The following is a 27,289-nucleotide window of genomic DNA, read 5'->3' on the forward strand; positions in this document are numbered from 1 at the left end:
TTTCCGTGCACCCCTCGTCGTTTGTGTGTTCGCTATCATCCGCCCATTTACGTCCCGTTTCAGCCACACGCGGTTTCTCGTCGACTGTGCGATTTTGACCTATCACAACCGGTGACAGTGGTGATCTTTTGGAACTGAACCCTGAAGAATACGCCTCTCCATCCAAGCAGAAACTAATGGCAGTTACTGAAGGAAAAATGTAATCCCGGTTGCCCAAAATTCCTACCCCACCGAGATTTTCCCCCGGGGATGACTTCATGCTCTGGTCCTTCCGTGCTCGACCATTCCTGGAATCGGTTCCCACGGACCAATTCGGGGTTTTCCTGGTGTCTCTACTTGATGACGACGCCCTTCGTCAGGTGCAGGCCTCTGGTATTGTGTTAACATCCCGCCCCAAGGTCCTGTGGTCCCTGTTGGAGGAGCTTTTCGGATGTGTCCAACTGGCCCCCATGTCTCTCGAAAAATTCTGGGAAAGGAAACAGCTGCAGGGAGAAACGGTCGACCAGTATGTTGCCGTCTTGCGTGAAATCGCAGCAAAAGCGCTTAATTTAACGGTAGCCACTGTGCGACCAAACACAGCTATTGGTTTCCCGTCTGCGGAAGTTAAGCTAGGTGCTGGACACTGGCGTGTGACGGGACTGTTTTCTCTATAACCGAACACGATGCCCCGGTGTCATTTAGGAATCTTACACTCCTGCCGTTGAGCAGACCAAAAACGGTTAACGGTGGGAAACAAAACGTCTCATTTAAGGACAGCGAACCAAGCGACAATTTAACGGGAAGTGACTCACCGACCCTCTGTACAGGAGGGTTGTGTCCGCAGTGCTGGGCATTACGACCAAACCTTTGGCAGTAGCGGCATCTTGATTGTGGCCCAGGATAACCGAAGGCGGGCGTGGATGGATCGGGGCGTGCTTGGGAACTGCTGACCGCGGCTACGTTCACCGGTGAATAAGGCAGGATAGGGCAAAGAGCTTCATACGATCTGGCGGTTTGTGTCCGCAGCGCTGCGAATGACGTCCAAACCTCTGGCATCTTGATTGTGGCCCAGGATAACCGAAGGAGCGCGTGGGTGGATCGGGGCGTGCTTGGGATCTGCTGACCGCGGCTACGTTCACCGGTAAAGAAGGCAGGATAGGGCAAAGAGCTTCATACGATCTGGCGGTTGACAAAGCCTCCGCTAACGTCAATGGAGGCTTACGTACGAATTTCGCTTTCAAATGGTCGTTGTTTAGGCCGAGCGGAAACCGTTTTAGGATCTAGCTGTTTCGGTCGGCTGGTGATTCATTCGGGAAGGCTTTTGCTGCGATTTCAAGCAAGACGGCAACATACTGGTCGACCGTTCCTCCCTGCAGCTGCTTCCTTTCCCCCGGGGAGGACTTCATGCTCTGGTCCTTCCGAGACCCCAAGGACAGGTTGCTAGATGGCAGGAAAAACTACAAGAGTTCCAATTTGAATGCACCTATCGAGCTGGAAAACGCCATGGAAATGCCGATGCACTCTCCAGACGCCCCATTGAAGTGCTTAATGCAATGTTTCAGGATCCGATGGAGTGGAGTACAGTATAGCTGAATGAACCCTACATTACTTTTATTTACCGCCGATAAGCCCACGGATGCGTGAAACCGACCAGTAGAAAGATATCGGGAAAACCCATTGATGAGCGGATTCTTTGGAATGCGTGGTCCAGCCTAAAAATGGTGAATGGCGTGTTGTATACACAGACTGATGACCGACTGAAGGTAGTCGTCCCAAAAGCGGAGGTAACCGAAGTGATCCGTATGATGCACCAACAATTGGGACATCCGGGACAATACCGGACGCGGTCTTCCATTTCCCAACGTTATTGGTGGCCGGGACTGCGTGAAGATGTGATCAAGTTTTACAGAGAGTGCGACCTGTGTTCGCGGATAAAGTCACCGACACCATCGGCGAAAGCACCGCTCCAGCCCATAGAAGTGCAAGGACCAAACCACCGTATCGGGGTCGACGTCATTGGTCCCTTACCGACAACCAACAAAGGTAATCGTTATATCCTTGTCATGGTGGATTATTTCACGAAATGTGCGCACTCTTGGGGATACGGAAAACTAGAACAACTCCATATCATCCCCAAGGCAATGGACTGGTCGAGAGGACAAACCGCACAATCAAAACTATCTTACGTACGTTTATTAATAACTTACACAGTGGTCATTGGGATGACGTCCTACCACAATGTTTGTTGGCTTACAGAGGCACCCCGCACACGTCTACTGGGTTCACGCCGGCCTTGCTCACGTTTGGGAGAGAACTCCGTCTGCCGGCAGAAATAATGACACCCCTAGCCCCCACCGAAGAAGTAAATTTAACCGAGTACGGAAGAAAATTGAGGAAGACTCTCAGTGCAGCACACAGAACGGCGTATCAGCACCTGAATACCGCCCAAAGGCAACAGAAGCAACAGTATGACAATAAAGCGAGAGAAGGAGCATATGAAGTAGGAGATCTCGTTTGGTTACACAGGCCTAGACCTCCCCCTGGTATGTCAGCTGTCTTTCATAATCCATGGAAAGGCCCATACGTCGTCGTACTCAGGAGACCTCCTCTGACTTATGTGCTTCGGGATGTGAACACACCAAACGCGGATGTCATATCTGTGCATTACAACCAACTCAAACCAGCAAACTCTTATGATCCCTTAAACACCGATCTGATTTCAGTCCCCCCGGGTGCACTCCCGGTAGCCGAAAACACCGTTGCGGTCCCGGCACCAGGAGACTCAACAGTTTCTATGCCACAATGAGGCACTGAGGACAGTGCCTTTGTCGACGGGGAGCAATGTAACAGAACCGAAACTCTCCTGATGATTTTAAATGCGCACCTAAGATATTTCTATCTATTTCTTTCTTTTCCAGGTAGATTCCCATTCCCTGGACCTCGATATGAAAAAGGAACGCGTGACTTTCATCAATGACAGCACTTTTTCTGTTGACTTCTTTTGCCAGGCTGACGCTCGTCGGTTCTGACTTGTACACACATCCGTTTCGCTTGTCGCCCGTTCGTGGGGACGCCGCCCCTTCCGTTGTTTTGGAATATATGTTCGTGTTCCGTCAGTGTTGTTCTTAGTTGTGTGTTTGGATCGCGTGCCGGTTGACTGAACATCTCCCGTTTCCGTGCATCCCTCGTCGTTTGTGTGTTCGCTAACATCCGCCCATTTACGTCCCGGTTCAGCTCCACGCGGTTTCTCGTCGACTGTGCGATTTTGACCCATTACACACGTGTAGTGTAATTGAAGCTAAACGTGTCCGGCGTCCAGTATTCGCACAACGGAATTGTAATTTCGAAAGCTAGGAGGGGTCCCTAACAGACTAAAGCAATCAGGCAATCGAGTTCAGAGTACCAGTCCAAACTTTTGAGCCCCATTTAAGCATCTTGGGGGCTCAGCGATGCTGGGAAATTTGTCCACCAGACTTTTCCATCAGAGCAGTTGGTTGCTTCAGCGAACAATGAAATTTGATGAGCTGAAGAAATATGAACGTAGATTAGGATGGTTTTTCAGCTGAGGACATTGTGCGGCCAATGGGTCCAACTTTGTCCCCGCCGAGCCCCGACAAACAGTATCCCAATTGTAACCTCTTATGTGGCGTTGAGCTTTCGATATACATATACACTGTCGGTTTCCGTGGTCGAGTACACGTGTTTCTGCGCCGCGGTCGTTCTGCCTTCCTATCTGCGTCGCGGTTGCTGTCTCCGCGTGCAGCTGTTTCTGAGTTAACCCTGTGTATACGAACTTGGTCGATTTACCCACGCTACACACGCTGGATTCTCCTACCACGTTTTCCAGACGACTGTAGAGAGAGGGAGAGGAGACCTTAGTTAGGTTCGTCAATTCCCGGTTTCTTAATTGGACTGGTGTTAGCATACCTCGGAAAATAGTTTCAATGCTAAACCAGTGTAGTTAGAATAAAAAATGGAGCCAGTTAGCGGCAGTTGGTGTTATGACGACTTCCTTCGCCTAGGCTTGGGCAACCTGGCAGTATCCCGGTCCTCGTGCTTCCTTCGGCTGTCATGGCAGCCAGGCACCTGACGGTGTTACATCTAAACGGTTGCGTCCCGACTATTTTGCGATGTGCCATATTATTTCAGTGACATTTCATTCCCGTTCGTTTCCAGCTGATTCTTGCAGTGCTAGGAGAAATTGTAGTGTACACATGCATTATCTGGTAACCCATTTTACTAGTGAACAGTCGTCCTGTGCTAAATTATGCGTTAGTAGTCTGGTTTCCAGCACCAATAATATTAGAACACGCATTGTATAGGTTGTTTTTCTTTGCCTTCGACATTTCTAACCTGTTCTTTCTTGGAGGAACGCAGCATCGCTGCTTCCATACATATGAACATGTAGGTCACCTGAAGGCATTCATACTCGCATCACAGAGGACAGTATGACTTGGGATCCATGCTGCTTCGTAATACGGGGACTCGCTATTATTCGTCCGGCTGACGCCCGTTAGCCTTGTACTTTGTTAGCATTGTATCTTGAGTAGTGCAGTTCCAACCAGTGGTCGGCACGCCCATTACAGCACTGACACCTGTTCATCACCACAAGGTGAAAGCTTTAGGTTAGGGTCCCCCTTTACAACAGTATTTCTTTATTTACTTAGGATGTGACCAGGAGGCATCCGTTTGGGTGACAAACTTTATCTACGGTATTTACGCCCACTGATTGGATTATTTTCCGGAATTTTGGATTTGGGATAGTTTGCTGATAGATCAGGTATCTGTTGATCTGTTCATCGGGCTTGCCATTTTGTTTGCGAACGTTTCTCCGCCAGTCGTGTAGACCTAGCCGGTGCGCTCATCGGGTACCGTCATGCTCGGAAAACAGTCTAACTATCACATGATTTAGAACTGAGCGACGCGGGCGAGCTGCCAGTATCGCTTTTCTGCTGACGTTAGTGATTTCGACGCTACATGATGTTCTCCGATCCCTCTGGGAAGACGTGTAGAATGATGGCACCGACTCCAAAAGTATAGGTATCATCTGCTACGGCAGTGGGTAGCTTTGGGTCGCAGTGGTTCAGTAGCACATCGGAACTGAGCATCGACTTTAGCCTGCAGAATGCTTCCTTTGCATTCTTCTGATCAGCGCCCTGGGACTTCCTTTCCAAACAAGTGATTTAGTGGGGGGTCGAATGCCGGGGAGCGAAGGCAAGAATGCCGCAGAGACATCAAAGATGAAACCAAGACACTTTACTGTTGTCAAGAAGAATTGACACTTCTCAGGACGGAGGCGGAGGCCATTGTCCTGAATGCGCATCAAGACGGTATTGATCCGATCAATAAGCCCTTCGGATGAAACAGCGACAATCAGCACGTCGTCCAAGTATGCGATCACACCTGGAATGCCAGAAATTATGGTGTCTATCAACTACTGGAAAACTGCTGGGACAGTTTCGACGCCAAACGGTAGACGGGTGTATTGATACAGCCCGTGGTGTTTTGATTATCAGCAACGGGTGTAATTCTGGTGCTACTTCAACTTGAAGATACTCTTCAGCACGGTCAATTTACGCTTAGAGCTTTCCACCGTTCAGAACAGTGAACAGACCGTCGGGCGCTGGTAATAAATAGTGGTGCTGTTGGAGAGCTGTATTTTGGCCGGTTGAGAAATCGGCACATGTGCGGATGTCACTGCTGGGTTTCTTCGCCATGACGAGTGGTGCTGCACAGGAGAAGTAGGATACAGGGGACAGAACGCGTTGTTGTTCCAGCCGTTAAGGTTCGGTATCTACCAGTGGGAGGGAAGCGTACGGGATTGATCTCTTTGGACGGAAGACTGACAGAGCACCCAGCAGGAGGTGGAGGACTGCTTGTGTCGCAGTACACTGACCAAGACCGGATTGGAAAACAACTGGAAGTCGCTTGATAAAGTCAGATGCATGATCTGGATGCACCTTGGGAGACAACTGTATTGCAAATGACGCTGAGTGGAATGTCGGCTAACCCCAAGCGACCGAACCAATCAAGACCCAGTAGGTTCAACTCAGCTGCCATTACGTAACACGACCCCACGAATGTAGTTCCCCGAAAAGATACACAACGTTAAAGCTCAACGGAAAGTTTTAGCTCTCCACCTGAGGCACTGGTAGCAGTTCGAGCTGCTTGTCTGATCGGAGGTTGCCCGAGCGTGCGCCAAAGCTTCTCCGAAATGATGGCAATGTCCGGCGCAGTGTCCAACTGCAGACGTGCTGAGTGACCACTGACAGTGATTGCGAGATACTGGGGTGTTGATCTGGAAAGTATCCAGCAAACTGAGAGAGGAGCCAACAGGGTTCGATTTTGGTTATGTACGGACGACTGATGACGGCTTTGAAGCACCAGAGGCCTTATGCATCCGTGACCGCCAATACCCATCTTTGTGTCCCACGGACCGATGCTGCTTGTAGGGACAGAATCTGACGAAGTGCCAGACTCCACAGTGCCAACATTATGAAGGTGGTATCTTCTTTGGGCCTTTGTTTCACCTCGGACCAGAATACTGTGAGCCCAATTTGGTTGGGCCGGAATTAACAGGGCCAGGCTGTTGCGTAGCTTGATGGATTGCATGAACATCGGAACCGCCATGATCCCCCAAGTTAGACCATTACGGTGTCATGCTTCAGGTTAAGCAATCTCTGACATTCCGATGTGATGGTCCCCAGCGTCATTGATGGGTCCTGCTCGGTGCGGCTGAGGATTCGGGTGCGGATATCTGCATCCTCCGGGGATTGCAGACCGTATATGAAAATTAGCGACTTGAACTGATCTTCCATTAACGATCCGAGTTTGAACCGTTCGCATTCCCGGTTCACGACGCCGGAATTAGTGAGAAAGTCGTCCGCATCACTTTTCAGCAGCTTCAGGCATCGATGACGGATGTTGAAAATTGACATCTGCTGGTCGAAGTGTTTGTCACGAAGAGACTGGACCTTATCGTGGTGTGACGGTTTGCGCACCTCAACGGTCCATTGAGCTATACTAGGGAGTGTCCCTGTGACACTCACAGTCTCTCATACCAGGTTGGTCAATGGTCAAAGGTCTGACGAACACAGTCTCCTGGCCCTCCAGGTTGGGGGTTGGAACATGTGGCGACTTGTTCCGTAGAAATGGTTATACATTTGCATTTCCCGCCAAACACCGCTACCTTGCGGTTAGGCTTTTGAACCAAAGGCCTTGGTTGATGACCCTAATGGTCCTCCTGTTTAGATGTGGGCGCCCTGGTAGTATCCCAGCCCTCCTGCAACCGTACGGCAATGAAGCATCGGTGTAGAACACTGATGTCATGCTGTCGATGACGATGACGATGATGATGGCCGAATATTTGCGAAGGCGTGTGAACTGTTTCGTCAAAACGGAAGTCACGTGGGTTCTTTGTTCTGCGGGTCCAAGTTTTCGGAACAGCAGGCGTACCTTCCAACTATCATCGTGAATCGATGAGCAGGTCCTAATAGCGACGAAGCCAAGCCGATTATTCCCAGTTGCCTGAGACAGACTCATTTTCCCAGATGCAAGCAAACAGATGAGACAAGCACTGACTGAGGACTTCACTCTCATCTTTGAACAATGCGGGTGGGAGGTCATCCGCACCAGGGGCTCAGTGGTACTTGAGAGAACATATGCAGTCGTAAACCTCCGAGGCCGTAGGTGGTTCCACTTTAATGGTCCAGGGTTCTACTCCACCTGTGGGCTCTAGATGAGTGACAAATGATGGCCACGACAGTTGTTGTCTGAAGTGTTCAGTCCTCCGGTTGAGGCGTTTTTCATTCGAGATAGTCGTTCCATTCTGGCGCTTGATGGTTTCGCTCACAGGTGGTTTCCGGGGACCGGTCGCACGGATCAACCTAAACAATTTTCCGGCATTACCGGGCTTCTAGGTCCATTCCATTCCTTGGCTTTCTGTGTCCTCCATACTTGACGGTCGGCTCGCACCCCATGTTTCACTTGATGTCTGATAATTCTTCGCACCGGGTTATGTTCAGGACTGGCTGGGATATTTCTCCGAGATTTAAGCAGTGCCGCCGTTCGGTCTGATAACCGGTGCTTGGGTACGCCTGGTTGGGTCGTGCCACAGGCGAAATTCCCAGCACTATGAAAAGGGGTACCAATCTCATCCGATGGTGGAGATTTCGGAAGAGACTCTAGAAGACGATTCTGGTAAGCTCGTCTAACATCCGGATCTGTCAGTCTTTCAGTTGCCAAGCGACTTGTCCGCACGTTACGCAACTCAGGAAAACGTATGAAGAACATATGCAGTCGTGAACCTCCGATTCCATAGATGGTTCCACGTTCACCGTCCAGAGTTCTTCGTCAACTGTTGGCTTCAGATGAGTAATAGCTGGTGTCCATGACAATTCTTGTTCGAACTATTTGGCCCAATAGTTGAGGCTTTTTCCTTTGTTCAAGATGGTCACTCCCTTATCGTTGATGGTTTCGCTCGCAGTAGGTTTATTGTACCAGTATTGGTAGTCTTCATTTCGAGTGTCCACTGACAGTAGTCCAGTCTATGAGAGTTTTCACTTTGCCTTCAAACACTGAAAGTGATGTGAAAGTGGTTGAAGCACCAGGCTACGGGCCGCGATGGCTGGGCCAGCGTCGACGGCGTCGCTTATTCGGGGGCGTCCTAGCATGAACAGCGCTTCACTGGAAAGTAATCGAGGTGTACATGCAAATTCGTATGCGAGCGCTGTCCGCAGCGCGACACGTTCTTGTTTGATACACATCTAGATTTCGCACAAGCAACTGCATACTGCGAGACAGCAGGGACATTGTGGAGAGCATCGTTCTCATCCTCCCACCCCGTCAGGTCTACCGTTTGTTACAGTTTGCTTCTCTAGCCCTTGCACATCCAATCGCCACCCGCGTGGTATTCAGGTTACATGGTTGCCGGTGACCATCACACTGTTCGTGCGGTGATCCGGGAAACTCATGTAAAAAAACGGCATTACTTTTTACGAAACATAAACATCGAACACCACCACACACATTTTCCCTCTACAACTAGTAGTCGCACCCTATGTAGCTACATGCCTTACTTCGGGCGGTTTTAGCATTATGTCCGTGAGAGGGGGAAGCATGCAGTCGAAAAAATAGTTCATCTGAGTGTCCCGATTCGGACCTGGAGATGTGTATCAAGCCAAGCTGTGAATTTTCGGCATCCTTATTCCCTAATGGGACGTCTGCATACCGCCAGGATATCTTAACATAAAATGAGTGTAGTTTTCTTATTCAAACTTATGATATGCCTAGTTTTTTTTAACTTCCATTCCCTCACTCTTTCTATGATTGTGCCACTAGTCTCTCCGAGATATTTCCACCTGTCACACGGTCATCTCCTCAGTTTCAGTCACTTGCTTAACGCGCTGCATTTGAAACGCCAAGAAGCAACTCTGTATACAGATAATGTCCTGGCTTTTTGGCTACGGAAAGCCAGTTACATCGGACATTCCTCCTGCTTTGTCCGGAGGTCCACCACCACCACCACCATCTCCTCCAAACAAGGGTCAGGATGTTTCTGAAGATACCACTTCGAGATATCGCTTTGATTCTGCAGCTTTAGAACGGGCTGCGAAGGCTGCCAAAGAGCTGGAAGCATCAAGTGAGTGTAACTATTTCTCGATTGTTGACTCTCGAAGAACACGCGAAGGAAGCCTTTGATCTGTCCCAGAAGCATGAGGACACTTTACAGATGGAATATCAGGCCAAACTTAAGGTAGTTTACGTTATGGTCATCAAATTCTCCCTAGGAATATGAGTTGGCGATGGAACAGATGAAATTACAACAGTATAGGGTGCAACAAGAGGAACGGCGCAAAACAATGGAAGATGAAGCCAGGATCCAGAAACAACGTGCAGATTATCAAGATATGTTAGCTCGAAAACGTCAAGAAGACCAGCTTGCTTTGCAAGTAATAACAAATCTGTCTAATAAAGCGGTTGTTTTTCAGAATCGAATGCAGGATGAAGCCCTCAAGAAACAAGAAGAGTCCGTCAAGAAACAAGAAGCAATGAGACGAAGTAACCTTCGCTTCTACTCTTGTAGATAATGTCTTTAGGCACCATCGAATACGAGGCCGAACTGAGACATAAGAATGAAATGAAGCAAATTGAAGCCAAGCTTCGGGGGGAGGCGCAAGTTGAACGGGAAAATAGGGAGATCCGATTAGAAAAGGCACGAGTTGAAGCTAGGGAACGCCGCCAGACTATTCTGGAATCGATATCAACCGCGGGATCTGTTCTTGGAACAGGCTTTAACGCATTCATTTCAGAACGCGAAAAAGTCGCAACTGTTGTTGGTTCTCTTACACTCCTTGCTGGTGGGATCTATGGTGCAAAGTACGGGGTTGGTACCATAGCAAGGCTTGTTGAATCTCGAATAGGGAAACCATCGCTTGTTCGTGATACATCTCGGTTGAATATTGTCGATGCGGTTCGGCATCCCATATTGGTAGGATCACATCAGCTTCGTTAACACATTGGTTTCAGACAACAAAGCGGATGTTCTCTCGCCCTTCTGATCCTCTAACGGGTATTATCCTCCAGGTGAGTTAAATCGAATTCAATTTTGCATGGTTACGTTAGTGAATCTCTTACTTTTTGGTAGATTCCGACGGTTTTCAGCTGTACGCCACTAGGTCAAGGAAGTAACAGTAACTTAGTAAATAATCTCTCAATAACCCACATCTCACAGGATACTGACTGATCACACTTGTTTCTAGCTCAGGCCTAGAACTTCCGGATAGACTCTGAACACCATCTTCATCAGTAGTTGTAAAAAAACCGCGTACTTACCATACAGTAGTTATAGGTGTCACAGGTTCCTTCGCCGATGATTAAACGAAGTGGGATAGGTAGCTATGCGTTATGAGTGGTAGCTGATATATTTGATGCAAAAATACAGGCGTCAGTGAAATTTTCATTTGGAGATCGGGAGGGAAAGCTGTGAATTGGAGGCAACAGCTTGAATGCATGAGCACCACCGAGACCACGACTTGACCCTCTCTGACGATTTCTTCAACGATTGGTCTGCCCGGTCTCGGGGTCCTCGAAATGCAGAGGTTGGGTTCAAACCACGGATCTTATGGTCATAAGTTCGCGCCTTAACCACTGAGCAACTTCGAGGTTCCAGACATTGAAGGCTGGGAGTGAGAGTTCCATAATCGTATCAATGACGAGTTTGAACATCAAAGGTAAAAGAGAACAGCCTCACCTGACTCCACTTGGTGTAGTGAATTCAGGCGAGAGCTTTCCATAGACCTTCACACGTCTGCGGGAGCTAGCGTAGAGTAGGTCAAGAATTTACAGGGGATACCTTTTATCTATAGACACTGTCATATTGTCTGACGGTCCGCTGAGTCAAAGGCAGGTTTCAAGCTAAGGAAGACCGCTATTTCTGGTTGCTGGAAGCAGTGTCGCTGTTCCACAATCTCTCGGAGTGCGAACACGTGATCGGTTCATCCTCTTGCAGAACGGAACCCAGCTTGGTTTTCACGGATCTACCTCGTCCTGTGTTCAGTCAACCCTCGAAGGATAAGACCAGACCACCTTCGGTGCCACAACTACCAGGCTGATACCACGGCGGATTTCGCGCAGCGTCTTAAAGGTAGACATGACTGTCGATGCATCCCATTCTGTAGACACTCTCTTCACTCCATATCGCACGAATGAGCTTTGTTAGATGGGGCACCAAGGGTTCTTCGCCCTCTCTGAACGTGACTGGATACAATCCGTCCGGTCCTGGTGCCTTCTCAGATTTCAGTAAGGATGTTTCCTATTTGATTTCTTTGACGGGCGATCAAGATCTATATTCCATTCGCTAGTATACACTATCTTCACAGGCTGTGTTGCAGGAAGTTCGGCCCATCTTTTCAGTCGACGTTGCTGCGAGTGAATCAATAAGCTATCTTTTTCACTTGTTTCACTGACCGTTGCTTCACCCACGTGCTCGCTATCAATACAGTGTTGGTTTACTGTAGAGAGTAGTTGAGCCTGCTCAGATCGATGCTGCCAAGCTATGGTGGTTCTCCGAAAATGTTGGATTGGTATGTTTCTTGCTGACTTGCGAAGGTTTGAAGGAAATCGAACTTTCAGGGGACTGGCACCATGACCTGATCGGATTTAAGTGTGCCCCGGAAGGAACGGCAGTCTCGAATTGTGACTCTCCACCGGTGGCTGATGGTCACGTGACCCGAATGGGTTCACGGTTGGTTTGCATTTGATAACCTCGAGATTACTGGGTGCCGGCGTAAATGGTGAAAGTTCGTACTGTCCAGGAGCAGTTGATGGTCAGCACAATTCTAAGAGTCGCTCTCGTTATCTGTGCGACGAGTATCGACTCCGAAACGAGCGCCCAAATGTGATTCCGAGGAGCTCAGACGACCGACTTGAGCATTCTTATTGCCCGAAAGTATCACAATGTCAGTACTTCTTGCTTTATGAATGAGCCCGGATAACTCTCGTCAGAAAGTACCCTTCTCAGCGTCAGAACTGCAGTCCGTTGGGACATAAGCCGACACTAAAAACAGGCACCACTTTTATGCCGAGTGCCGTTGGGCTTCGTCGAGGTAGATAATCGAACTGCGTAAAGACGATTATTCACTGGAATCCAGTCCAGCAGAGCACGTTCAGCTCTGGGACCGAGTAGAAGTTCCACGCCAGCTGTTCCGAGTCATCGATCCTCTGTCAGCGTTGTCAATCAGCTTAAAAAAATCATTTTTTATTGATGTTTGAATACGGAAAATGTAAAATGATTGAGAACTAATTGTGCGGTGACAGAATGCCAGGTGTTTTAGCTTCGGTACGACTAGCTTGCATGACCACGATCACACAGAATATGTTCTGCCCGAACGGTGAGACTTCCTGGCAGCCAATACTGTGAATGTATTGTCTTCCCAGAACCGAAGAGGATCACCTAAAAAATGACTTGGAAGGCCCCCAATCATGGTGTCCCCGCTGTTTTAGTATCCGAGACACATTTCCTTAAAATCAGTGCGTGAAGTGTGAATGTTCTATCATAGTTTACTATGTCACGATCCCTAATATTCACCACAAGGGGGGCAAAGCACTGGTACTAAGAGGGCTGAAGTTTTTACATGATAAACTCGACACTGATCGAGTATCAAGTATCGAGTATTCGGATCTCAATATGAGAACTTTTCATCTAGGCTAACCAGGTTCCGAACATTGGCACTGGCTGGCTTGCACCTCGTCACGTCACATGGCCTGCAATTTTGCGGGTGGCTATGTTCCTTGTTTGACTTGGCAGCAAAATCGCTCACTGAACAACATCTGGATCCTAGGAAGGGGTGTTTTTTATAACATCTCGAAAACCTCCATGAGCGCCTTCCCTGAACTCCGTGAAAGTGGTCTCACTTTGAGCAGGTCTGTCATATTAGATCGCTTCTTCGCAATCAAGCAACTCCGATCTAAGCCGACGACTGCTCTCTTGCAAACTTTTCTTCCATCTCATTTGCACGTATCATCATTTGCCGTGCCTCTCCACTCCGATGTCGTCGATATCGATTATAATTTTTGGGGCTACTGTTACCCTGGTGCACGGCTTATAGTCAATAAACTGATCCATATTTTCAGTCTCGCAGACTTGGAGTTTCTCAACCACAACGTATAAAGTTATTTCCCTCAGGCTTTTGTTGGGATAAAACAGATATGCAAAAGTAGTAGCTCAAACTGTGTATCAAGCTTTTTTCTGTTGCGCTCAGACGCCGATGGTGAACACCTAAGTAATGCTGACATTACCATTTTCCACCTTTCCAGTTATAGTGTTCACGGCTTGTATGACACCCAATAGGTTTTCAGGTTTTACCTCTATTCCGAAACCTCTCCAAACTGTCGAGTTCGAGATGGTACCCATCTTCAAACGTATGTGCGTGCTTTTTCGTACATATGTTACTTACTCTTCCATGACAAGCTAATATTGCTTTCCGTCTTCAGCCCGGATTGGAGGCTAACCTACGGAAGATTGCCATTGCAACACGACACACAAAAGCGAACAGTGGTTTCTATCGTAATGTGCTTATGGCGGGTCCCCCAGGCACCGGAAAGACTATGTTCGCCAAGGTAGGCCATAGTATTGAACTTTCCGCTAATCCGTTATTTAACCTCGTCCCATCTTTTCATTAACAGCCGGAAGTGTTTTATTTCTGTGGCATCGTCTGATGCGAACTATCTATGTTGTCAGGTCATTCATGGTTTCATGCCTTCCAGTTTGGCTCTTTTATAAAGCCAAATTGCAAATTTCGAGAGCTGCTAGGCAAGCAAAAGTTACCCCCTGGTGTACTGAGCAACTCAACCCAAGAAGTCTTCATCTAGGAGAGCAGTAAATATGTGGTGTGGTTTGCGTGGTTAGTGGTCAGTTGCCGCATATCGTGTCACGATTAAAATCTGAGCTTATTGCTTACCTACCATTGCCTGCTCAGACAAATTGTTCACGCGCTTCATTAGAAATCTACTCCTCCCCTGCGATATACACAAACAGTTTTTCGAAGCCTATGAAGATTTGCGAAGTTTTGCATCCTGAGAGATGTATTTTCCAGAATAGCAAATCTTACTCTAAGCTCAGTATCATACGAACTCTATGCCGCCTCATTTTCGCAGGTGGCGGTTCGTACAATGATGGGCTTACGCATGTTGGACGAATTTTTTTCGCCAGCGTGTCGGTTCGTTCACTGGCTAGTTGAGCGATCAAGAGTTCAGAGGTATAGGCTGCAACCGGTTCATCAAAATGGCAGCGAAGTTAACTCATCTCATCCGAAAGTAACTTTTGGTTCACGCTGAATTGCCTGAGCCCCCTAATTCTCATTCATCACTCGTACTCAATCGAACTGCTTTGGCAGATCACAGCTGACAAAAAAACGATGCTCAGTACACTGTAGAAAGATAGCCGTTCTTCGGGGCTCGATGTGGCTGGTTGGTTAAGGCGCGAACTGGAAAGTTCGTAGATCGAACCTTACCCCGGCATCTTGACCGTTCTTGTCTATGCTTGGTCTACCTGACAACAACTCAGCCCCCGTGCTTCTGCCAGCAAGCTTGGCAGCTAGCCACCGAAAGGGTCTTAGTTAGACCTCGGTCATACTCTCAATGGAAACTACTCACAAGGTTGCTGAAAGTTCTTCGGAAGTGTTCCTATGGTAATACTGGCATTATTTGTGTTGTGTATGTGCAATTCATGGTGCCTGGTTGGAGACACTACAAGATATGGCTGCCAACCGATGTCAGTGGCGTTCTTGTTGTCAGTTTCTATCCAGATTGCCTGAGTGAATGTTTGGAGGTGTAGGCACCTCGGAATAATTGTGTTAAGCTAGCACTAAGTCCCTTCCCCGTCCACCTTTGTTCTTTTCTTTACAATAAGGCTTTCAAATAAGTCATGGTTGTACGGCAGTGAAGCATTGGTGTTGAACACTGATGTCATGCTGTCGATGATGATGATGATGATGATGATATGGTAATACTACGAGCCTTTGCAATTGAACTTTTCACGTTCGCATATACCTTATCCGTGAATTCGAGCTTACTACCCTCACCTTTCTGTCACACCAATTAATCACCAACAAGGTCAAGGAAAGCTCATGTGCTTATCGGCTGTAGTGAGTCCGCAATCATGATCATAATAACCAAACAGGAGAACTCGGACTTTTCATAAAGGAAACTACTCACAAGGTTGCTGAAAACTCTTCAGCAACCTTGTGAGTAGTTTCCTTTATGAAAATATACTGCGATATTCCGAATATCGTGTCAACTGAATTATGAGGCGGCCTGTGTGCAGCACATTAAGTTGTAGAATATCGTAAACGAAAGATTCATTTGAGTCTCTCGTAAAAACCAAATTGATTTGCAAATGAGTGTGTTTCTCGAGAATTCGGACTTCTTTCCAGCTTTCCTTTCACGTTAGGCTGCCTTCGCGTGTTAAATTCGTTAGTGTCGTCGCGAACACCGTAGACTAACCTCACTTTTACTTCACTGGACTACCTGAGAACAGACACCAATGTCCTGTGTCTTAGTGGAGGATCCGAAAATAAATGAAAACAGCTACCATTCAGCAATTTTAGATATGACCATCTGGTTAGCAAGAACCCCTCAATAGGGGCTGCCTTATTTTCTTGAGAGGCGGTCACATTAACCATCGGAGCAACGTACCTGTCCATACTGTTTGAGGAACCTTGTACGAACAGAATTTGTCCCACGGTTCTGGATGCTCGTAGTCCCGACAGACCGAGTAATTGGACGCAATCTGGGTGTAGGACAATGTGAGCATTAATATAAGCCTGGATGAATACTATCGTACTTTACTTCCTCCACAGCCTGTTTCCCAAAGTGTTAGTCGTTGAGAGGTATTCAGACGACCTCGTAATCATCAGATGATGAGTATGCAGGTGAGATTGATTTCACTATTCATAAGTACCCGGATTATCTGAATAATTCGGCAGCCGACCAAACCAAGAAACACATTTAGTTCAAATTCGTCAAACCGACTGATTGGTCAGTGGCCGAAGCTATCACCCCGAAAAAACTATTTGCCGACAGTTTCTCCTCGAGCGACTACGAACCAACTGTCAACCTTGACGGACAAGAGGACAACTGACATAGTATCGTACATCCCATATATTCATTGACTCAAGAATACATTCTTTGTACAGGGCCACGCGGGATTTTCCCATGACAATCTCTCAGCGAGCTCCTAATAAACCATCCGAATCCTCTATTGCGATAGAAGGGAGTCGTCTGTGGGTTTAAGACCATTGTGATACGTGGATCCATAATTCAAACAGGATATTATCAAGACAGCGACGAAGCAAATAACCACTTCATCAATCGCGACTTTGTTAATCAGTAGAATACGGGCTACTCATTCATAAATCAGTAGTAAGGCAACAGCGAGGAGTCTGCCCCGGCTAGGGCCTTTATACGCTGGCTGCTTTCCGGGGTTCACCTGTTTTTTTTATTAATTTGGAGATATGATGAGCATGCGCCGCTTTTGGTTTCTGGTTACGGACTTTGGTAGACCAAACCAGGCAAACTACACATAGTCGCCATTTGGTCAAACTGAACATCTTCAAGCTCATACACAACGCAATCTCTATACCTCTGAACCCACAGGGTGTCATTTGAAGAGAAAACTGTGACTGTGCACTGTTTTGAAATGCATTACCATAATGGCGCCTTGTGCGTCTACTTTCCAATCAGTTTATATTAATTTTATTGAGAGGAAGCAAATGTTCTTTCTCGGTTGCTTGGACTGGAAAAGGGATTCACTCGAGGGTGCTCTTCCTCAATTAACTGACCCAAAAATATCATCTCAAGTTAGTATGAGAATCAAAGATGTCTTTCAGGGCTGTTAACTCAAGAATGCGACTCAATGGGCAACTGTCAGGACGCTACGAACAGACAGTTATCCAAAAGTATGACGGACTCGGCTTATCTATTCGTATGCCTGAGAGAGTGAAGCGTAGCAGGCAAAATCAGCGCTGCCGTATATAATGTTTGTTTTTGGAGCTTCATCGGACTTACGTTTTCTAAAGTTTACGAGCCCACCTCCAGCTTCGATACTTTAGCTGGTGGATATTGCTTTCCGTCAGTGTTGCATCTCGTAGCGCATAAACGGTTGCACAACTTTCTTTCATAGAGGTTAATCAGAGTGTGGTATTGCTAGTTTCCTCGGCATTATTCAACTCTCATTCAAGAATGCACTACTAGCCTGTGCGATATACTCACCTATCCGTTGAGGAACATGGTGGCAGAGAATTCGTGTGTGCTACGCCATATAACCTAATGAACTTATCGAAAAACACAAGCTGTCGCACCGTGATGAAGCGCAGCTTTTTCAGTATCACCTCCGATCAGTGGTGTTGAATGTTGAATGAGACAGACCGATAAGTTTGTCGCAGGTGTATCTTCTCGGTGGATCAAAATTCATGACCAGGAGAAAAAGTTCTCTGACAAGTTCGCACTTAATCAGGTAGCGTAGTTCTACGGTTTTTAGACCTACGTGGACATAGTTGTGCATTGTCAGGATATCTTTTTTCTTTTTCGCTACTGATGCCTTCTACTCTTTTCATTAACAACATAAGAACAAGGTTGATTTGAGATGTGACCCGATTGTTTACTCGATTTGTCCCTCTTCACAGAGTCTGGCCAGGCACTCCGGTATGGATTACGCGATTCTTACTGGTGGTGATATCGCTCCCATGGGTAACGAGGGCGTAACTGCCATTCACAAAGTCTTTGATTGGGCCAGTACCAGTAAAAAGGGGTAAGTTCGCATTATTTTTGTCAGTTTCTTCTGGTTGCCCATGCGTATAAATTTGATGGGCGTTAGTTAGCGTGTAGCGCGCAGGCGTTGCCATATACACTCCATCCTTATTTATGAGTGTAATTGACGCTTACGGCCCGTTTTTCATATTCCTTTTGGAATTTTTGTTTATTAAAGACATTACAGTTTGTGTTCTGTTAAAACCCATCTCATTGGTTACGCCATCTGCAATTACGTTTTACTGGAACAATGATTAAGTAGCGGTTAGACTAGGGTGGTGTCATTTAGGCAGCACCGAGGGGTCGTACTACAAATTACTTAGACGAAATTGATTCCATACTCCCTTCACAGCGAGGATATGGGAATAGTAAGATCTTTTGGAGAAACAGCATCATCTCCACGTTGATTTGAGCGCTGACTCTGTCGTCCAAGACAAGGCAACGCAGTAGCAATCATGAAAGAGAAATGGGTAGAACAGACAGCCGTCTGATGAAAAAATCTCAGTCGCTGGATCTTCGAAAATACTTTTCGCACGTAATCATGCCGTAACCGATCCGAGGATAACTTGACTACGAGCCGTTCCATATACTTTATTTATGCTGAGGAGCAACCCCTGATTGTTGGAGAGAGCAATGGTTAAAGCCACACTGATGTGTAAACACAATCTCGCTGCAATTGCCTGGATTGAAATTGCTGGGAATCTTTTGAGACCAAGAACTGGTAGGCATTCTAAAGTGCCCACAGCTTAGAATGCGCAGTCTGGAAGGAAACTGACAACAATAACAACTGCTGACACCAGTTAGCCGCCGTTTCCTTTAACATCTGCCAAGCGTGGTGGTGCCCACCCTAAAAGGCAGACCTCACTAACAACATCTAAACTCCTCGCAACCTCATCCTTCTGCCAAGTCGCGCGTATTTTGTAGTACAACAAGAAGACTTTAGTAGGTGTACTCTTGTGGAAGTTTTCCATTCTTCTACGATGTGACTCTGACTGAGAAAATGACAGACGCGAACAGAAAGTTCAGTGGTACAGTACTTTAAAACCAAGACAGACATCTTCAGATTCAGTGGCTTTATCTGGGGAGAGATTTTGCAGTTCGTTGTGCGGATTGCCGCTGCCTGCAGTGGTCACTTGTGTATTCACAAGTGACCGCTAACGTAACTGGTTTTTGGTAACAAACGCTTGATGTAGCTGTTCACTGTCGCCAAAGAAAATGTTCTATGTTTTCCGGCCGGTTTATTCGCTTTCCAGATGTCTGTCCCGCTTGACCGCAAGATGTAATCGACGCCCGAAAGTTTTGTAATATCTTTCACACCTGTTAGGCGGAATTCCAGACAGATCCCGCTTGACCGCTCGCAGTCAGTTGCTGCTACGGCCGGAAAGCCTATCTCGCGCAACATTGGCCAAAAGTTCGGGATGCTTGTTGATCCGGCATCAAGCCGAGTTCTGAGTGGTCGAATGTCTGGACCCAACGGCCAATCATGACCCAAAATTGACAGAATGCTAGTTGCCAATGGCGCATCCAGAAGGCGCCAATTTCCAGAAAATATATGAAGCTTTGTGCAAGTGTCTTCAACTCGATTTTGGGCGTTACTATATGTTATGCACCTTTGGTGGTTGTTTTGACGTGAACGGTAACTTGAGAGGCTTAGATCAAAAAGTAAGCTGAGGAAAATACCGTTACTACAACGCCCTTCTGCCAGGTCAAGTGCTGACCACCCCCTGCCTCGGTTACTCTGAATTGGGCACGGAAAATAGCACTCTTTGGCGAACGATGGTCCGCCATGTGCACTACATGGCCCAGCCAACACAGCTTCTAGTGCTGGACACTTCAGCCGAAAACTCACTTTCTAAGTGCCTCGTTACGGATTCGCTGACACCGACCCACACGGGCTATGGTCCTGAGACAACGATTTTCAAACACTTGAAGACATCTCAGTTGCGCTGCTCGAACAGCCCAAGTCTCAGCCGTGCAACATAGCAGCCAGCACTGTAGCCTGATACACACATTCCCTTAGATTCAGGGATGCACCACTCTCAAATTAGCAAACGCGACCTGGACATTGCAGATCCGTCCATTGACCTCATCTGTCACACTACAATCAGAATTAATACAATTTCCAAGATACGTAAGACGCTCCACAACTTCCAGTGCGTCCCCCGGGATTGTAAGTGGCGTGTTCAATGACTGCATTTCCAGGAGCATAACCTTGCACTTTGTGGATGCAAAGTACATACGAAATGACGAGATGATTTTGGTCATCTCATCCAAAGACACCTGCGCCTGCTTCTCTTCGGAGACGAGAAAGATATGGTCTTCATATTCCAGATAGACAAGGTTTTCGTCACAGGCTACTTGAACGCCGGGCTTTTGGAGCCCTTCCAGCGTTCGCCTCACGATTTCATCGATCACGAAGTTAAATAGGGACTGAGAGAGTTGGTATGTCTGATGCACACCGCTTTGTGCAAGGAAGCTTTTCCAGAGCTTTTCGTATACTCTCATAAACTTTCGGGGCATTCCTCGGTGGACAGGTGTGTCAAGGAGAACAGACCGGTCAACAGAGTCGAATACACCTTGGAAATCCAGGAATAGTAGAATTGTGGGCGGCGACGGAGTGTGGAGATTCGGTCAACCCTGAACTTTGGTTCCGGTTTTTGCACGGCCCCATCAATAATGCACTTCCTTGTCCGTGCGGAGATTTGAGTTTCAAGCATCTAACACCCGAGGTGGCTACGTTGCCCCTACTCTTTTGGGGCATGTTTGTTTGAACAGGCAAACGTTTCTGCACTTGAACGCTTGATCGGGTGGACATACACAGAATAGGCAATCATATACCACAGATGCCTTTTGCAGGCAGTGGACAATAGGACGCATTGGCAACATGTGACGTTAACAGATTTCCTCGACCACTGCTACTCGTCCATTTTCACTCCAGTCATCGATATCTGTTCTCACACACAAACAACCTACAGCGCAGACTCACCCAGGCGGAGCAGTTGTCCACTTTTATATAACCAATAATCGGGGATTAGCAGAATACACTTATTTGCATGCCAATTTGGTTTTGATGACAGACTCACCTGGAACCCAGCTGAATCTCTCGTCTGTGATGTTTTTGGCTTAAGGCCTTCTGCAACCTGTGACAATCATGGGCATTCAGACGAATCAAGATGTCTGAACCCTTCGTGACAATCTATTTAGATTCCCACCTTGTGATGTGTGTAACACATCCGTTCGGTATCAGCATGTTCTAAGCGAGCAAGTTTTACCACTAAACGTTTTGATGACGTGCACATTAATAGGGTGCGATCCATTGAGCCCTAAGTCTTCGGTTGGATCGGCCTTACCATATGTGGATTAAATTAATAGATAGTAATTGTATGTTTTGGAGTCCTGAGCAGGCAGGAAAATTCGCTCCTTGGTGCACAATTTGTGGCTTAATGCCCTTTTCGCCAGGTTATCGCTAAACTATGCTTGACTAGTGCTGAACCGAGCAGATATTATGGTAACTGAATCGAATAGTATAATTTTACTTGCTTGACTCTGTGTTCACTGGATGTGTATCCGCTCGAATATTCTTCGCAAGTCATGTAACTGACGCCAATCTTATCACAGAGATCACAAATGGATTATCTTCATCTAAGATCCATTTGAACACCCAGTTTCAAATTCTCGAATGGATCCAACTGAGCGCACTACATGTTTTCCGTCCTATCTGCCATTTCATCTCGCTGTGTCACAGGTCTTTGGATTCCATTGGTCATTCATTGCTGTCCCTGATGATTTTTCTGACATTAACAAGCCCAGATATTCGATTTCGCCTCCGGCACATTATTTCAACACGCACTTCGGCTGTGCCTTGTGACTGGATAAATCTCACTACAACTGGCAGCCCCTGGCCAATCAGACCAATACGGACCACGTTAGATGTATTTCACCTTTCATCCGACAACAGGTGTTGTTTCTCAATTGCCACAGTCAGTAGAGATTTATTTCAACGGAGTCTGTAGGATCTCCATCTATGTTTATTGAGGCAGTTAGCTGATGATTCATTGCTTTCATGGCGCCACCTTCCTCGGTGAACCGACTTGAGAAAGAAACATTCTGCCCTCTTACGCTTGTTATGTAGATTTCTACCTCAGAAATGGATGTTTTCTCAAATTGCGTTTTGACTTACCCATTATTTTACTCCATTCCTGCTGTCAGAGTACTGCTATTTGTGGACGAAGCAGATGCTTTTTTGCGTAAACGCGAACAGGAGAGAATAAGCGAAGGACTGCGAGCAACACTGAACGCGTTTCTCTATCGAACCGGTGAACAGTCAAAAAAGTAAGTTGGTTGCCTTTCGATTCCCAGGGCTAACTAACTGCCCATTTGATCATTCAACTGTGCTGCAGGCGTAACAAAAGCTATCCGGTAATTAGCTTCCACTACCCAACTGCGACAGTCGACCATAACGTGGTCATTCATGATACTAATAATGCAAGCCCTATGCGCATCCTCCTAATGTTCAAAGATATTGCACACCATCTCGGTGATGCCGTTTTAGCACATCGCTTGTCATAATTGCTGTGGCGAAAAACCCACGGACGCTTGTGATTTTTCGCACCTGTTCTTTTCAAAGAGCGTAGGTGAATCGGTTTCTGAAGGATATGACGGGATATCCTTGACACAGGAGTTCACCTTCCGGGGATGCCTGTGTTCCCACGGCGATGGTGTTTCTCCCCTGAAGTGAGCGGCAGATAAGAATGGGGGTGAGATGGCTCAAGTGGTCAGAGCGCAAATTTACTGCCCGGCAGGTCCGTGGTTCGAACCCGACCTCTGTTTCTCGGCTTCTTCTGTCTAGGCTTGGGCGGCCTGACAGTATCCCAGCTCTTGTGCCTCATTCTGGTGACATGGCAGTTGAGCACCGAAAGGTTGCTACAGCCGAACGGTATCCAGTACCTTGTTCTCGTAATAAGCAAATCCAATTTTGCCTAGTTTTATCCGAATAAATAATCGTTGCACCTGCACGTCTGCGTCCAATGTACATGTTAACAAGTATTCACCGTGCTCATCAATTCTTGACGCTTTGTCCACAATGGATTTGCCGGCGTCACGTCAACCAAGACGACCATATGAAGTCTATCTTTATTGCCGTTTTTTCGAATTCGATAAATTTAGAGTTATAATGGACCACTTCAACCGGTATCACAGAATGATGGCAGTGAACTTTTTTTGTGAATATTTGTGATGGTTCAGTAAACTGTATGGCTTATCCAACGTCAGCCAGGCAGTCCATCAGCCCCTCAAAGCAGTAGCCAGAAAAACCCACTGATGTCATAGAATAGTGAGACAATCGTAGGTCAATTTTGGTCATTTGCACAAAGCACTTTTGTTCTGGTCTTGCTTAGTAGGTGAACTTTCCATTTCGGGAAGCAGAATGTTTCCCTTCGTGATTGTGCAATGTCCGTTTCCCGGAACTTTAGCTCTTCTACTACCCACCGTGAACCACTTATTTTTAGAAGTCACGAAATGCGACAACTGCTTTGCGTGGCAATAGATTCCTCTCTCGCCGTGGCGAACCAGGATGTTCGAATGCTAAGTTTACTAATGTTTTTTACCTCCAGTAGATACTCATGGTACTAAATGGCGAGTTTGACGTATCAATTTACTGTCCAAATGGGTGGTCGCATGGCTTCTATGTATTTTAGCGAATGATGAGTTGTACTCTGGGGTTTGTATCAACCTTGGTCGGCTCAGTTTTTCCAAACAGCTCTAAGAGCGTGTGAAATGATCTACGGTCTGCATCTCTCGATGAAAGCTCAATTGTCTGGATGGTACTCCAATTATGACGACCCACCTTAGGTGAACACGTCATGGGGAACGAGCTATTTCTAACTCTCTGAAGTAAAACGCAGATCGTTTGGCCCGGTTGAAAAAGCTTCACGGGACGCTGTATGTTGAAAGCACTGTTGTGGAAAAATAACGGAACCACAAGGATTGTTGCTCGTTTTCTGAAGAAAAATGCGTATTTCACATCTGAAATCGCAGGTTACCATTCCAGACCTCTCATTAGCCTGCTACTACAACCTTGACGCCAATAGCTTGTGGCTGCCCCACTCTAAATCGAAAATTAAGCTAAGTCCTTATGGAGCCAACATAGCTGTGGTCTCTTCGGAGTTCCTTTCAAGGAGTCTCAACTTCAGAGAGACATCGCTAGTATCCCATTTTTCAGGCTGGTTCTACTAAACAGAAAGTACTGTGAAGCACATACAGGCGACAGATTCTTACAAAATCAATTATTTTCTGACTCAAGGACTACTCGGTTTCCTACAGACGAGATATTCGAATCATTATCGCTTGGAGAGGACCACATGGTCAGGTCCCATGATCGATCTTTGCTGAGATAATCATTGTTTCTTACGGAAACTAAACAACACCCCTGTTTTTAACGGATTTTTACGGACTATAACCTGTTTCACGTGGGTCTACTCACACCTTACTGAGATAGAAGTACAAAATAAGTACGTCACCAACTATGGCAGCACTGTTCACTTGACTGGCTAGTTTCCCCAGCACAATGATCTGTGCCCGTTTAACCGTAGCCAGACGTTAACTGTGGCCAGTACTTGTTTCACGTACTGGGAAACCTCAGATGGATTTCAGATTGGCAAGCGAACCGCCGTTCCCCCACCCATAGTACATTCAAGTCTCTTTCACCAAAGTGAGGGAGATACGAATAGTGAGCTGGCCTCTTACGTACAAATCGATTCCGTCAACCTTGCAAAGACGTAACCATATGTAAGGGTGCCACAGACAGGATCTTGAGGTTTCTGTACCCTTGTGTGCTAATCTAATCATGTGCTGATGCCTATTTCTTAATAACCGTGTCTTTCCTTACTCTAGATTCATGTTGGTTCTGGCCAGTAACCAGCCCGAACAGTTTGACTGGGCAATCAATGATCGGATGGACGAAATTGTCCAATTTGATCTACCTGGCCTGGAAGAGCGGGAACGATTGGTTAGGCATTATTTTGACTTATATCTTCTGCAACCCTCGTTGGACAAGCGACAACGAATCCGACTGGCTGACAATGTTGAATACGCCACCGAATGCGCAGATGTTGCACGCCGAACAGAGGGCTTATCTGGCCGTGAAATTTCTAAAATTGCGATCGCCTGGCAGGTACGTTCCACTTGTACATAGGATATTCGCGTTCATTTTCTACTGTGCAATGGGTGGAAGTTCGACCGTCAAGAACCCCACGAAGCTAAGTAACGATGAACGAAATGTAGCAACCAATTTAGAGTGGTTGGAAGCCAGAAGGCAAGGGATGCCGGGAATGACCGTAGATTTTTCGGTTGATCCGTGCGACCGGTTCCCAGAAAGTACCGGTTGACAATACGATCAAGGATCAAAGAGGTGCGGCTATCTTCATTTAAGAAAGACGACTGAAGCGCTAAGATCAGCATTGTGAAGAACAGTTTTCGTGGCCACCTGTTGCTAATCATTCAGTTTATCGAACTGCATTGGAACCCTGGACGGTGAACCTGAAACCTCCTATGGCCTTGGAGGTTTATGACTGCATGTGTTCCCCTAAGCGACACGGAGCTCCTAGTCCGTGTGATTTTCCATATTGTTCAAGAATGCAGGTGACGCCCTCAGTCTGATCCATTCACCTCCATTTTGGAATGGATAAGTGGCGTACACTGCTGCAGAGAACCGGTATCTGTGCGCTTTCTCAAAAGAGGACCCGTATTGAACGTGACAATTGCAGAGGGATCGGCTTGACTCACACCTTTCGCGTCGCTTGCCCTTGGTCGCCGTACGGTAGCCCGAAGGAAGGAAGCACGAGGGCTGGGATACTGCCAGGTTGCCCAAGCCTAGACAGGGGAAGTCGAGTGGCGGAGGTCGGATTCGAACCGCGGACCTTCAGGTTATCCGCCCGCGCTCTAACCACTTCGGCCATCTTGCCCCATCTCGCCCGTGAAACATTGATGTGAAATCAGCAAGCGGGATTCTGGCTTGGTAGGTGTTTACTTTGTCCATATGTTCACATTCCGTCGGAAGCCAGAACAACTTATAAACGACCCGAAGTTTCAGTGCTCCTGGATTTTCAAGGCGCGTTGGACTCAGCTGATCTTGCTCAGCAAGGAGTGCTCCAGAATATTTTCAGGATACTAAGTTATGTGGGCACGTGACAGTATACGGAGCGCTTCCACAAAGCGCCCAAAAAGAGCACTTTTTCCATTATTGGACTATTTCGTGATCGGCGGGATAATGAGACGAACTCTGGACGGTTTTCAAAACCATGGTTTTCAGACGAAATCCCGATGATCTGGAATATACCAACACTTTCCCCATTTTCGAAGAGAGGAAAGCGCAGATATTTTGGATGAACGGGCCCGCTCTCTCGTCCTTTGGCACACGCTTTGCGCCCAGAGTGTGTAAGGTCGTACTACTGGATATCCAGTTACTGAACACGCCACGTTCAATACAAAGAGGCACACGAAGCTGTAGACCGTTTCACTTATTAGGAAATTAGCTAAATTTCTATTGCAGCGTGGCAGATGAAATGAATGCATGCATCTATGAGGTTCTGGTCGCGTTTACTGGTTTGAGACACTTATGTCGTCCAAGCGATATATATATATATATATATATATATATATGATGCACATTTGAATTGCACTCCAACTATATTCCAGGGAGCAGTTATTGCGTCATCAGGACGACGTGGGAGATGTCTTTGCTCAGGGAAAGTCTCACATGAAAGTAGCTACATCTAACTCTCTACAACTTTCTTAGTTTACACACTTATTATTCGTGACGTATTTATGACGCTTACCAACAGCTGGCACGCAAGGACCGACACCATGTTGAAACTAGGAACCAAACTGACAACGAGTAGGCTGTTTTTCCAGCTAATCAGCCGGCTGATTAAGATCATTCTCCCTTTAATCATACAATGTCTAAGGTCTTTGTTTGTTTCTGTCAAGATGAAGGGAACTGTTAAAT

The 27,289-nt window shown here is 46.9% G+C and overlaps 1 protein-coding gene across 1 annotated transcript in view; it reads left to right on the forward strand.

Moving 5' to 3' along the window:
• Positions 1-9,423: 9,423 nt before the first annotated feature.
• T265_07312 (hypothetical protein) overlaps positions 9,424-27,289 on the forward strand; it is a gene marked incomplete at both ends in the record, with an annotated part of 21,004 nt that continues 3,138 nt past the window's right edge. Inside the window, 10 exons of the mRNA XM_009172799.1 lie at positions 9,424-9,619; positions 9,657-9,733; positions 9,768-9,929; positions 9,969-10,038; positions 10,077-10,468; positions 10,507-10,563; positions 13,972-14,097; positions 18,162-18,286; positions 22,495-22,617; positions 25,177-25,456. Coding sequence (XP_009171063.1) covers positions 9,424-9,619; positions 9,657-9,733; positions 9,768-9,929; positions 9,969-10,038; positions 10,077-10,468; positions 10,507-10,563; positions 13,972-14,097; positions 18,162-18,286; positions 22,495-22,617; positions 25,177-25,456 — 1,608 coding nt within the window. The remainder of the gene's footprint in view (positions 9,620-9,656; positions 9,734-9,767; positions 9,930-9,968; positions 10,039-10,076; positions 10,469-10,506; positions 10,564-13,971; positions 14,098-18,161; positions 18,287-22,494; positions 22,618-25,176; positions 25,457-27,289) is intronic.

This window comes from Opisthorchis viverrini (assembly GCF_000715545.1).
Source record: "Opisthorchis viverrini unplaced genomic scaffold opera_v5_165, whole genome shotgun sequence".
NCBI classification, from domain to species: Eukaryota; Metazoa; Platyhelminthes; class Trematoda; order Opisthorchiida; family Opisthorchiidae; genus Opisthorchis; species Opisthorchis viverrini.